General features: G+C 42.2%; 1 protein-coding gene across 1 annotated transcript in view; it reads left to right on the forward strand.

The window, feature by feature from the left end:
• agbl4 (AGBL carboxypeptidase 4) overlaps positions 1-13959 on the forward strand; it is a 256733-nt gene extending 242774 nt beyond the window's left edge. Inside the window, exons 10-12 of the mRNA XM_084549003.1 lie at positions 4485-4647; positions 13160-13253; positions 13392-13959. Of these exons, the coding sequence (XP_084405129.1) occupies positions 4485-4647; positions 13160-13253; positions 13392-13497 (363 nt within the window). The 3' untranslated portion in view covers positions 13498-13959. The remainder of the gene's footprint in view (positions 1-4484; positions 4648-13159; positions 13254-13391) is intronic.
• The last annotated feature ends 102 nt before the right edge of the window (positions 13960-14061 follow it).

Below are 14061 nucleotides of genomic sequence, written 5' to 3' on the forward strand. Positions count from 1 at the left end.
TAACAAGAAAATCGTATCCACGCCAATTAGCTAGTTCCTCTGTGCTATTTAACCTGACATGCCGCAACATTAACTAAAACAAATGATATTGTGGGGTTATCAAGTTTGTAATTTTACAATTTGGCACTTGAGCAACACCTCAAGGGTGAATCATGGACAATGTGGCTGTCTGTGTATGGTCGTTGCACTGGGAATTTAACAGCTGTATCTACATTCATTCAAAGTAGGATGTTGAGAAGACACCTGAAATATACATACACACACACACACACACACACACACACACACACACACACACACACTCACATGGCGTCCAGCATTTGTGGGGAGAGGAATGCTGAAGAAAGGACCACATTCCAGCAAAGATTTTCACCTTGTCCACAAAGGAAAGGAGGATCATGTGAGAATAAAAAATTAGATGATGAAAAAATAAATAAACAAGTTGCGTGCTAAGAAATGAATCATATGAAATATTAAAATGCATCCAGTGACTGCAACTCTGGAATATTTTTAATAAGACATGAATTATTTAAATAAAAAAAACAGCTAGAATTCAGTATTAGGTGTGCAACATGTAAGTTTGCCAGAACAGCTGCCGCATATGAATAGAGACTATGGAGAAAAAAAGAAATTTATGATGTGAACATCATGTTTTACAAGTAAAGAGAGGATGAATAATATGAATCAAGTAACATTTATTTCAAATCGCAGATGCATATTAATATGAATGTGCATTTACATTGATCAGCCACATCATTAAAACAACTGAAAGGAGAAGTAAATAACATTGACCATCTTGTGACAATACAATGTTTTGAAACTTTTGGACCTGCATCCCTCTGGATGCTACTTAGACATGTACCACCCACCTGGACCAGACCAGGCACCCCCGTCCCATAGCAATGGCACTCCTTGATGGCAGCAGCCATTCCCAACAGGATGCAGTCACACATACACAGAAACTGTTTAGGACAAGGTGTTGACCTGGACTCCAGATTTACTAGATTGCAAACTGATCAAGTATCTGTGGCCCCTTTCCTCGACCCATAGGACCCAAAGGTCCCCACTAACAACATTCTTTTACCAGACACCACAGGACACCCTCAGAAGGTCCATGTCCATTCTCTGATGAGTCACAACTGTTTTGGAGGCACAAGGGAGACCTTCACAATATTAGATATACTGTAAAGTCATAATGTTATACCTGATCAGTATATGTAAAACGGGAGTATTCAATGATGTGTAGGTTGTGACGATGGCCTCGAGGTGGGCTGGGACATTCTGTATATGTGGTGCTAAAGCATCCTCATAGGCGTGTGAAACCCAGTTTATTTAGACATGATGGTTTGTGTAAACTGAAAGAGGTTAGAAAGGGAAGTCAAAGAAAGAAATTAAAGTATTGGAAATGAATGGAGGACTAAAGCAAAGAAGAGAAGAGTATGTGGGAGGAAATACCCAGCATTTAGAACCTAATAAAACCTTTTCATACAGATACATTATTCACTAAACCATTTCATCTCAGCCCTGTGTCACTTCCACTGACCTTCGTTTTTCTCAGTGACAGTGACATTTCATAGCAGAGCCACTTACACACATCCTAAAGAATAACCTTTATTGCCCATTGACACCCAGCTCCAACCCGGATACAGAGAGAAACTGGACAGGCGGATGTTCACCCACACACGTATGGAAATGTCACTTATTGTCAGCGTCTAGAAAGTACGCTGTGTTACGAAGGACGAGTAAAATGCTATTTCAGGAGAATTTCTCTCTCTTTTTTTCCTCTGTATTGCTTGTGTGACAGCTGGCCCAGGGGTCATCTCCCTTACTGTGCTTTTGTCCCTCTGCCCATTCAGCATTACCTAAAGCCCAGAGCAGCAGCAGCACAACACAATCACGGCAAACTCCCACTGGTGGCCGCCAAGTCTGCATTTCAGCAAGGCAACTGCAGCAGAGTGGAGTGACAGTGAATGGAAACTTTTTACACACTCTTCCCAAGACAGCATCACATTTGTGTAGTATAGCTTACGCACACAAACCTAAAATAGATGTGTTTTTGTTTTAGCTTTAGCCATTTACAGCCAATATTCGTAATGACATTGTATGAGTCTTTTAAAAAATAAGCTGCCCTCTATAAGTTACTGAGAAAGAAATCACCGGGCAAGCGTTTTCTTTGGAGAGCTTTGTTCCTTCATTTATCAACAACAAAATACACATATCCCACTAACCCATATGACGTGTTTCCTTCAGAGAGTTTCCTTGAATCAGGAAAAAGTTTCTGTTTTGTTTATTTATTTATTTATTGTGACTTGTCATCAGTTTTGTCACATTAACTAACAGCCAGCTGAAAACCACCATTATTTCTCCTACAGTCAGAGAAATATTCAAGTATGAATGACTCATTAGCATTAAAAAAGAAATTAAGACTATGTAAATGATGGGTAGCAAGGAGATACATTAGGTCCCAGACGCAGGACAAAAACTAAGGACTGGATGAGATAACTTTTAGTTTAATGAAAACTCAAACTAAAAAGCAAGAAAGCAAGACGTGGGAAACCAGGAACAACCAGGAGCTGAACAGAAACACTAGAAAACACGAGGGTGCATGAACAAGCAGGTAACTCAGACAAAACTGGTCAAGGACAAAGGGAAAGGCAGGAGTATAACATTATGACCACCTTCCTAATATTGTGCAGGTCTCCTTTGTGCCTCCAAAACAGTTGTGACTCATCAGAGGATGAACATGGGCCTTTTGAGGGTGTCCTGTTTTGTCTGTCAACAAAATGTTGGTTGTGGGGGCCTTTGGGTCCTATGGGTTGAGGGGAGGGGCCTCTGTGGATCATCCCACAGATACTTGATCAGTTTGGGATCTAGTGAATTTGGAGGCCAGGTCAACTCCTTGTGCTGTTTTTCATGTTTTTTGAGTTGTTCCTAAACAACTCAGCATCCATCCTGTTGGGGATGGCTGCTGCCATCAAGGAGTGTCATTGCTATGGGCTGGGGCTGCCTGGTCTGGTCTAGGTGGGTGGTACACGTCTAAGTAGCCACATGAATTCCAGGTCCAGAAGTTTCAAAACATTGAATTGTTACAAGATGGTCAGTGTTATTTACTTCTCCTGTCAGTGGTTTTAATGTTGTGGCTGATCGGTGTATATACACTGACTGATGGAGCACAGGTGAGACTGTTGGTGGAGAGTTCAAAACAGAAGCAGGAAACGCAAAGTAAACCAAACAGGATTACTCAGAAATGTTAAAGGAAGGCAACTGGACTTGTAGAGTCCCTTGAAGACTTCTCCAAGTATCTTCTTCAGTTCTTAAGGACTGGTGAGGCGTTTCGGTTTAAATAGGAACAGCTGTTGGTTTTATCCATCAGAAACTCACTTGACAAGATACTTATATGACTAGGATTACAGAAAATGTTCAAAAGTCACTACCATGACAGACAAAATTTCTGGACTTATCCAGAGTCCAGAAGCGAGAAGCTAGGAAATTATAGTTTTGGATAAAAGTTCATGACTTGAAGTGATTTTGTGTGCAAACTCAGCTCCAGTTTACCAGCTGGTTAAAAAGATAAATATCACATATCTACATATTTTTTTCACATTTAAGAGTTTCTTCTCTCCTGACCATGTCCCATAAAGTCAATATAAATTCTTACAACTCTTTTTAATTAATCTCAGTCCCTGAAATATTCCATCTTGTTCCTTAAACTTTTGATATCTGATGCAGTAATCACAACAAATACATATTTTTACCCAAACAGATTACACTCTGTTTTTGTTTTTCCTCAGCTCCTTAGATTGTACATTATATCTAGCTCATTACCCGCTAAGTGCTCCACTATGTTGATGAAGTTGTTGCTAACTTCTCTCTTCTTTGATGATTGTCAGGGAATTAAATTGCTGTTTAACTGTGGTTGAAAACAATATTGATGCGAGCTGTGAGCATGAACCAAAAACAGTAAAATGGTTGAGCGTCGGCTGCGGGAAGCTTTGAGACTCTGTGAAAAGTCTCCTCATGTACTTAGAGATGACACCTCGCCGTTATTTATTTCAAAGAGATTGACTCCATTACCACAGGAACACTCACAGGTCCTAGCAGAGAAGTTGGCGGTAAGAGATCCATTTAAACCACAAACTGCGTTGTGTAAGTACAGTCAAGTGTAAACTGAGGCACAAGCAATATGTTTTTGCCAAATGTGTTTTTACTCTGAATGTTTGTGTCTGAGAATGTTTCTTTTTCAGGGACTTTGGAAAACATTTTGTACCGGGAAGATGAAGCTGGGGAATTTTGGCCAGATAGGGTACATTTTAAAATAAACAATTTCTTTAGTATTTAAGATCTGCAGAGGTATTTATGGTCGTTGTTGTGTAGATAGGCTCCAGAATATTGCTTAAAAATGGATCGGGAGCGCGGTTGTTTGCTGAAGGGTTAATATCCATAAACCACCTCAGCATCTCACGTGTAATTCCTGTTTTTTTTAGTCCAACACTTCCTTCAACCGCGACGTAGTGAAGGCCGGTACCGGTAGACGTTTCCTTGGTGGTCTCCTCGACGACACGTCCTACTGCTACACTCTCGAGGTGTCCTTCTACAGCTACATGACCGCTGGCAGCACGGCTCCTGTGCCCTACACTGAAGAGACGTGTATCCTTAACCATGTGTGATCTCTGTGTGTGGAAGGAAGAGACGTCGCTCCTCACACACAGTCACAAACTGTTTCCGGGTTAACAATCTCTGAATGAAGTCAAGACAACTGATCTTGAAATCATTGCAGTCGTTATTTTAATGCCTGTGTTCCTGGTTGTGAATGTGTGTGTGTATGGGGGGGGGGGGTTGTGTATCAGGTCATGTGTGCTCAATAGAAAAGCATGTTGCTCTTTTGTTGCCCCTTGTTGCGACAGATGTGCGGTGACAGAATAGGGATGTGATAGCTGCATCTATTGATTTCATTTACAAAGAAGAGAGGAGAAAGGGGATTGTGTTGGCATACGTAGTGCTGTGCGCGCGCACAGTTGAATCTTTTGATTGCGATAAACAATGGAACAATATAGCAAACGAGATCCCTGTCAACTACAATCGTGCACACACACACACGTATAGGAGCACACACACGTATGCATTCATCACGGAAACCGAAGGTCACAGGTGCCTTAATGGAGGAAGTTTTCCTTCCCTGACCTTCTCAAAGCTGAAGAGCTCCTGAGAGATGCCCGATGGTGGACTGATCTTACCGATAGAGTGAGTGAGAAGAGGGAGAAAGAGAGATTTAGAGAGAGCGATAAGGACCATACATATGAAAAGTATGTGCTCCCCTACACATACTCTGCAGGTGGAGGGGTGGGTGGATATAGACGTAGCCCTAGTGCCCTCTAGTGCCAACAGCTGGAACAATCGGCCTCCCCTTAGATGTGACAAGTCACGATTTATTAATGCATGAAAAGTTAGTGATAAAAAAGACGGGTTCTGTATGTGGTTAACTGGAAGTCTTTATGATAATGTTTAAAAGCGTACTTTGATGACAAACAAGAGAGAGACAAGAAAACACAAGCCTAGCTTCTACTTTTTAAGATGCAGTGTTTCATGCTTCTTATAGTAACATCTCAGGTCTCGGCAATATATTTGTGATGCCCAAATAAAAGTACAGACACGTGCATGCACACAGGGCACCACCACAGTCACAAGCAAGTAGTTAGTGTCAAATTGAGGAGACAGGTGTCTGGCTGTTATGCTAAACAAACTGCTTATAACAAATTCCCCGCTGCGTTTTCATTTGAGATGGCGGCGGCCGTTTTGGAGCTAGATATTAAAAAAAAAAAAAGGTTCCTGCCTACGTGTCTGTACACATTCCTTGTGAAGGTCAAATTATGAGAAGGAGAGGTCCGGTGGGTGGACCTCCTTTTTGTTTTCTTGGGGCGTGTGTTCGTGTCGAGCTGTGAAAAGGGAGGTGACCGAGGAGGAGGCGTTCCACGGGGCGGGCAGCTCTGCACGGGGACCTGGTGTAGAGTGGAGATTGGGGTCAGGCAGGTTGAAGGAACCGACCATGTCACTTTTTACGCCCCAGCAGTCTGCTCGATGGAGCGTGCAAATCATCAACAGAGACCTTTAACATCCGCCCCCACCCTCCAAGCCTCCCCTTCCACTTTTCTCACCTGACACGCACACAGTCCTCTAAACTAATACATGACAAATAAATAAAAACCTTGGCCCCCACCTCCTACCACCTTCCAAATGTGCTGCCCTCACCCTTTCATCTTTCCTGCCTCTCCTTTTCCACTGCTGTGACTTGCGGCCACCTAAATTGAAATCTTAACCTTTCTCACAGCCAAGACTTTTGTCACAGTTTGAAGGTGCACAGAAAAGGTGTGATGCAATGTGTGTGTGTTTGTTTTTTGATTCCTGCTCTCCTCTCCTCTCCTCTCCTCTCTCGTCCTCCTCTCTCCTCTGTTCTGTCCTTTCTTCTCATCTCATCACCCAGCACATAACAGCTCATTATATCATCTAGTCAAGCTGAGAATAGTCTTCTCTGAAACAGCAGGGACAACCTCTATTGTGAGTCTGTCTTCTCTTTGTCCTCTGATCATTTAACACCTGTGTGTTTCCATGTGTACATCTCTTCTTAATGCTTACATAATATCCTTTAAGTGACTTGCAGTCTTACTTACATCCCAACTTCCAGGACCAGATTTAAACAGTTTGTCTTCTTTCTTAGTTTAGTTTATTTTTATGTAGTACAGTATGGTACAGATTCCGGTTCAGACTGTGAAGTTCGAACTGGAAAGTGGACTGGTTCAAGGTTGAGAGAATCTGGGATCTTGTTCAAAGCTCAGCTTGACGTTTTCTGGTGTGAGTTTGTGTGTGCAACTCTACGTGTGTGGGTATTTCTGTGTGACCTTTGGGAGCCTACTTACCTTGTGCGTGTGCTCTTTTTTTTGTGCTGTGGAGAGACAGCAGTCTCTGTGACTTTGAGGAATTATTGAAAAAACTTGGAAAGGGAAAATGTTGTTCTTGTTTTTTCCCCACGTTGAGTTTTCCCCATATTTTTTTCAGTTTCAGCACGGACATGCAGATGTTTTGTTCCTGCAAGTTTGTTCATTTCCTTCAGCGGAGAGATACATGCTAATTAAGGTGGACTCTTACAAGCTAATCAAGTGCAGCTCTGTTAGGCTATTCATCAGTACTGTGTGACATTAGCAAACTGGTAGATGCATTGATATAATCATGGAGTGAAAGCCTGGCCAGCTGGCTTTGACTAGTGCTAATGGTACATGTGTGCATGCTCACATACACAAACCTCACTCTCTCCATGTGTGCATGATGTCTGTCTGCCAAAGCAAAAACACTCGGCGTGAACCTCAACATAGCAGTGGGACTCCATGAATGCCAATGGACCACGGTATGCATCAGTGAGCCTGACATCCAATGGACAGGCTGTGACAAGTATGCAAATGATATAGCCTGGAGGAAAATATGCTTCACTACCACACATCATACACATCATATCACACCGACATGCACAAACGGAGAGGTGCTCACATATGCGAGCAGGCACACGGAGAGACGCTCACATTTATGCACACAGGTTGATTGCGCAAATATTGTTGCCATGCTCAGATGAACAGGTGTCCTCACATGAGCACTCAGAAAGATCCACAAGCGCGCATGCACACCTCCGGTTGTGCTGTCGTAATTTTTCCTATATGTCGATAAGGCCGATATTCTCGGGAAGCCTGAGAAAGTTTTTAAACTGTCATCTGTATTTGAAAAGGCCACATTTTCTGAAGAAAATTCAAATTGTGCTCACAGCTGAAAATGTGCAGTTGAAACATTTGCAATGGTGTAAATAATGAAAAAGCTGAAGTGGAAGTCAAAATTCAAGTTGTGAAAAAAGCTAAGCTGGCAGTTAAAATGAACGTGTCAGTTTAAGTCCAAGAACGGGGGAGGATTTAAATAATCAAAGTGTGAAGAGTGGAAAGGTCGACCAAAGTGCAATCAATGGGAAGGAGTCTTGAAAGAAGCTGAACAGTCAGTTGAAAGCTGGTGAAAATGTCAGTGAAAGTAGCAGAGCTGTAGGAAGTGCTGTGTAATAGGTGAACACGTTTGAATGTTTTGTAATGAACAGAAGAGTGTCGAACCGTAGGAGTGGAAGTTCTAAAAATGAAAATGTAAAGGATTTATGACAGTGATAAGATGGAACGTAAAGACATGAAGGTGTGAACCACAGGTACCAAATGAGATGTTTGTATGTGTATTTTTATTCACTTTATGAAACAATGTGAGGTGTTTCCTAACCAACAAATGAGTATAACTCTAGTCAAGAAATTTAATAGCGGGCTTATAAATAGAGTATCTGTGTTCTGTTTTCAGAGCGGTGTGGTTCAGTAGAAATAGCTATCAGTGCGTACTGTAAGAATACAGCTTCCTTTGTTACACTTGTTTCATGTTGTTACTCAAGTTTCAGAGCATGTCTCCTTGACAGTGATAGTTCCTCATGCCGGGGATTTAATCAGCTCTTGTTTGTCCCTTTGGGCAACAGGACGTGAGGTCTTGCAGTCTGTTGATTCGCTACTGGGGACAAAAATGTCCCTTTCTGTATTGCTGTTGTTGACTAGCCTCTTAATTAGCATTGATAATTAGCTCTCTGCGTGTCAGGCCAGTGACAGGTCCTGTCACTGGCCTGTATTGATGGCTTGAATGTCCCTTTGCGTGTCTCCTTGTTAACTCCCGTCTGATCTAGACAGCATTCTCCACGTGTCTTGTTCGCTTTACCTCTGGGGGGCCTTGTTGTTCGTTCGTCACCTTGTCTGTCTGTCTGCCTGTCTGGCAGGACCGGACACGAGAGACACGGTGGTGAAACCTGCTAAATGCGGTGCTGACAGCAAACAGCTGCAGTAAACAACGCCCTTCCGTCCCCTTTGTCTCACGTGTCCCTTACCTCATCAGGGTCTAAGCTGGCATGCCCTTGAGCCATGACAGTGACCCGCTATTGATTGGACAAGACCATTATATGTACCAAGATGTTAAAGAATACACCTCATGGACCTCAGTGACAGACAGGCAAGATGCAGACAGACTGCATACACACACTTCTATGACCTCCAATGATGGATAATGATTACACAGTGTTAATGATAGTGCTTTGAGGGCCAGTGAAGTAGATGACACAGTAGTCTGTGTGTTAATTCATTATACACTGCTTGGATGTGGACTGAAGCAGCTGAAGCAGCTTTTCTAAGTATTTCCACCACCACCCACTTACTATAATCCAAGCCACAGCCCGCCGACTGTTACCTGGCTCACGCGCACACTTTGCTTCCCGCTGAAGTAACAGCCTCATTCCGGACCCTACGGTTTCCCCCGGCAACGGGCCAGGCAGCAGCGAGGGCATCCTCTGTGTCTCCGACCGTGTACCCTGTGGAAGAAGTTCTCCTTCAGAAGCTGACCGTCCATCACAAAACCTCCTGTAATAGACGGTGAGTCGTGACAAGCCAAGCTGAGAGGCCATCTGCGCACGGTGGGGTCCGGGAGATATTTTTGTCGCGGAGCGTGCCTGGCCAAAGAGCTCAGGACTGGCACCAAGCTCTGCTGATGAAAGAGAACGAAGGAAAACACCAAAAACTTTCCAGAGGTCAGAGTGAAGGCATCAAGGATACAGAGAGGGTGTAGATAGATAGATAGATAGATGGATAGATAGATAGAATGTGTGGTTCCCACAGTTGTTTATATAGTGTGTCCATACCTTAAATTCTAGTGTTTTACTAAATACTGACTGACTAAATTAAAGACACAATGGCACCATGGGTTTAGTACATAGAGCGGGTTGTCCCCGGTACATGGACCACATGCTGGAGTGTCCTTCAGCAAGACACTGAACCCCCAAGTTTCTCCCAGTGCTTAGCGCAGGAGTGTGAATGTGTGTGCGCTTGTGTGAACTGTGTTAGTGACGTTATTCTTATTTATCTGCATTTATTATTTCCTCACTCTTGGTGATTGGGAACATTGTTGGCATTCAGCGGTTCGCTATTTCTTCATTATCTGAACCTGACTGACATCATTACTTGACTCACTAGTCTAATGATTACAGGCTTTGCAACAGCACTCACAGACACGCAGCTGTTTTATAAAAGCAGTCAAGTTATTGATATTGTCCCTAATGTAGCAAGTTAAAATTGGGCAGGGGGACAATGTGTGCACACAATCCCATCAGCTGCACCACGAGGGCAGCGTGGGTTTAGTACATAGAGCGGGTTGTCCCCGGTACATGGACCACATGCTGGAGTGTCCTTCAGCAAGACGCTGAACCCCTGCCCGAGTTGCTCCCAGTGCTTAGCACAGGAGTGTGAATGTGTGTGCGCTTGTGTGAACGAGTGGGTTGATGTGTCATTGTCACTGCAAAGTGCTTTGAGTGCCAGTAAGTAGAAAAGAGCTATATAAATACCAATTTGAATACCACCATAAAGTCAAAGTTTAGCAGTACGTTACCTTTTTTTTTTTGTTGATCTGTAGCTTTATTTCAACTTAATCTATATCATCATGTAGCTGGGTTTAGGGAGGCAGACTGTGAGGCCTGACATCCCATCATGCAGAGAGAGAGAGAGAGAGAGAGAGAGAGAGTCTGACCAGATGCAGGAGTCACAGACAAACAGCCAGATGGGGTATAAACATAGAATCTGGAGTCGTGTGGAGCGTGTTGCCATCAGCCTGCAGAGTGAAGAATGAAGTCCTGAGCAGACTCTTGATCATACGCATTAATACACCATCAAAGGCCAAGGTGACAGACTTACTATAGAGGGGCTTGCTTGCATATTTACAGGCTTAACTTGCCAAGTATAGTGTCATGTTTGTGTGCCAGTCCAGAAGTGTATACCCAGACAGCCTGTTCAAACTATGGATGGATGGTTTACAAGCTAACAGCTTTTGGGCAATTGTTTGTAGTGACAAGAATTTATGTTTAGGTATTTTTTCATCATTACTAGAAACTGAAAAAAATGACCAAACCGTAATCACTTTGTTTTTCTTTATTTTTAAATCTTTTTTTCTGCATTCCGGTTGTTTTAATCACACGGTTGTGACAGATAGATAGTTCAGCGGACGACAGGTCGTATCTGAGTATCAACAAGGTAATGACAGGGGAAAGTGACAGAGAGTGACTGATTATGTCTCTGTGTTGTTCCATCATGCTCCAGCGTGGTGAAAAATGGAGGTAACTAAACATCAATGCCGCAAGATGGGGAAAAACCTTTATGGATCTGGTTGTTTTGTAGTTGGGATCTATATGAACGCCATGCATGGATGTCCTGTATGGATGGAGCATGGTGGAATAAGGATGGAGATAGGTTTAAAGGGATGGAAAAATGGATTGGCTGCTGATACTGATGTGGTGTTTTACAGTCCCCTAACCCTGACAAGATGGAGTCGTGTTAGTGACGTTATTCTTATTTATCTGCATTTATTATTTCCTCACTCTCTGTGATTGGGAGCATTGTTGGAATTCAGCGGTTCGCTATTTCTTCATTATCTGAACCTGACTGACATCATTACTTGACTCGCTAGTCTAATGATTACAGGCTTTGCAACAGCACTCACAGACACGCAGCTATTTTATAAAAGCAGTCAAGTTATTGATATTGTCCCTAATGTAGCGAGGGACAATTGGGCAGGGGGATGATGTGTGCACACACCTCTGAATTTAAATTAGGCCTCGGTGTATAAGTAATTGCTTTTGCCTGATTCATACCAGCATCATGCATTTGGACGACGTGAGTGAAATGCAGTTGATTTAGCTTTATTTAATTCAGCAGCGTGTTGTAACTTGTGGATTTAGACTGCTCATTTCTCCAGACGCTTGTCCCTTAGTTGTTTACTGTACCTCACTGGGTGTGTTGACAATGGTGGCTGTTTTTAAGTATTACTTTATGTGTCTAAAATCAAAGTGGAGATTTACTAGTTTGAATGCTCCATGCAGATATAAATCATAGACATTAAACATTTAGAATGCCATAAATCTGCCATAAACCGGATTCATCCCACAGTCCAAAGACATGCTCGTTAGATTAATTGGTGATTCTAAATAGGCCGTAGGTGTGAATGGTTGTCTGTCTCTCTGTGTTAGCCCTGTGATTGACTGGCGACCTGTCCAGGTTGTACCCCGCCTCTCGCCCAATACTATGCTCCTGCATATTATAGTCTTTAATAATGTTGCAGCTCTGGAAGCTGAGAAAAAAAAAAATCACAAATGTTTCTTTATCGTTCAGAAATGAATTAAATGCGTAGTCATTTTGTAACAACTCACCTTTTAATAATAACACATTTTAGTTACAGAGCGCTTTCAGGTAAGGATGCTTTACATAAATTCAATTTGTCTTGTCAAAGCAGTGAAAGCACATATGGAGCTAATACCATTAACCGTGCCTCCGTTCAAGCAATTAATGCAATTTTATGCATCAGTTAATAGCGGTATTACTAATGCATCTGCATTTGACAAGTCAAATTATCTGCCGAGAAAAGGGATGGATTAATGTAAACTTGTATTAATGGTTTGTTTCTTGCTGCTTGGGGGGAAGATAAACACAACAAAGGAATATTACCACCTGATAAAGTTTGTATAATTCAGCAGACATGGAGCAGCTTAAGCAGCTTCATTTTGTTTCTGGGCTTCTGTTGCATTCTTTTTAACTTGGGTTTTGATCTACGAGGGAAATGTGGGGATCTTTATTTGTTTAATGAAGTCTGCCAGCTGTTGCTTGGTGCTGGGCAGTTAGTGTACAGTGTTTATATTAAAGAGTTACAGGCAATAAATGAGTGTCTGTCTGTGAAGGTTCCCAGTCATCCAGGTAATGGTATATCCAAGTAATGGTATATCCAAAAGGCGTTTAAAATGCTTTTTGGATAAATGAGCTCAAAGGGGCTAAAGCTGTGCGAGGCAGAACAATTAGTTGATGATTCTTGATATGGATTCATCACTTTGAGTGATCCTGTTCACATTATATATAGTTAACTAACACGTTGTTTGTATAAAATACTAGTTTATGCAGCTTTATGTTTCACTCTGTATTTTCCTACAGGTCATGTTTATCGGCTCTATAATCTCCAGTTTCAGAAATGAGTGCTGTTACCAAGGCTCATACAAAAACTGTTAGCTTTAACTCCCTGTCCTCAGACATGAAGCTGGGTAGGAATGTAGCTCGAACCTTCCTGGATTACTACAAACTCAACAACCTGATCAAGGACAACAGACCGACTCACATTCAAAGGTAAAGCAGTGTGGCATCGCGATTACTTTAACCTGAAACAAAATCTGCTACTCAAATCTTTATTGAACGTATTTTTGTTTTGCTATTTCCTCATCTTCATGCCACTGTACCAGTCATTCAATATGTTTTTGTCTCCAGCTCTGAGGGGATGCCTCAGACAGGCGACAGCAACGCAAGGGGCAACGGCGTTGGGAGGGACACAACGGACAGAGAAAGGGAGAAGAGCCAGAGTGTCAGGCGCTAGACAGACAGACAGACAGACGGACACAGACTGAGCATGTATAAAATGCATAGCACTGTGGCAGGAGGATCCTTCACACTTCACTACATTTATAAGCTTCACATCTCCCTGGATATAAGGACTTATATGCACAGATTTGTAACAGAGGGATGGTCGGTACTTGTAGGAGTAAAATCAGAACAAGTTTCCTCTTGGGCTATTTAGTGACTAGAAACATGAGATGTGGAATACCAATAAGAAATGGACTGGTTATACATCTAAAATTCCTTAGGGGCCTTCATTTGGCAGCTCTTTGTATTATGTAAAAAATGCATGCCTCAGCCATTGTTACTGAATGAATGCATTGAACAGTGTTATTTATTTATTTTTTTTTGTTTGATCGGTCATTAAACCCTACAACATACTGATGTTGTACTCATTGGTCTTTTGTAACACTGTTTTTTCATGTAGATGATACCTGCAGTATATGGAAAAACACCTTGTTTAACCTTTTTTATTGTTTAACTACATGTGTAAATATTTATCTAGTAATATAGGCTTGAAATCCGTTTAATAGTGTTAATTAAG

The sequence above is a fragment of the Chelon labrosus genome (genome assembly GCF_963514085.1).
Source record: "Chelon labrosus genome assembly, chromosome: 7".
Classification (NCBI taxonomy): Eukaryota; Metazoa; Chordata; class Actinopteri; order Mugiliformes; family Mugilidae; genus Chelon; species Chelon labrosus.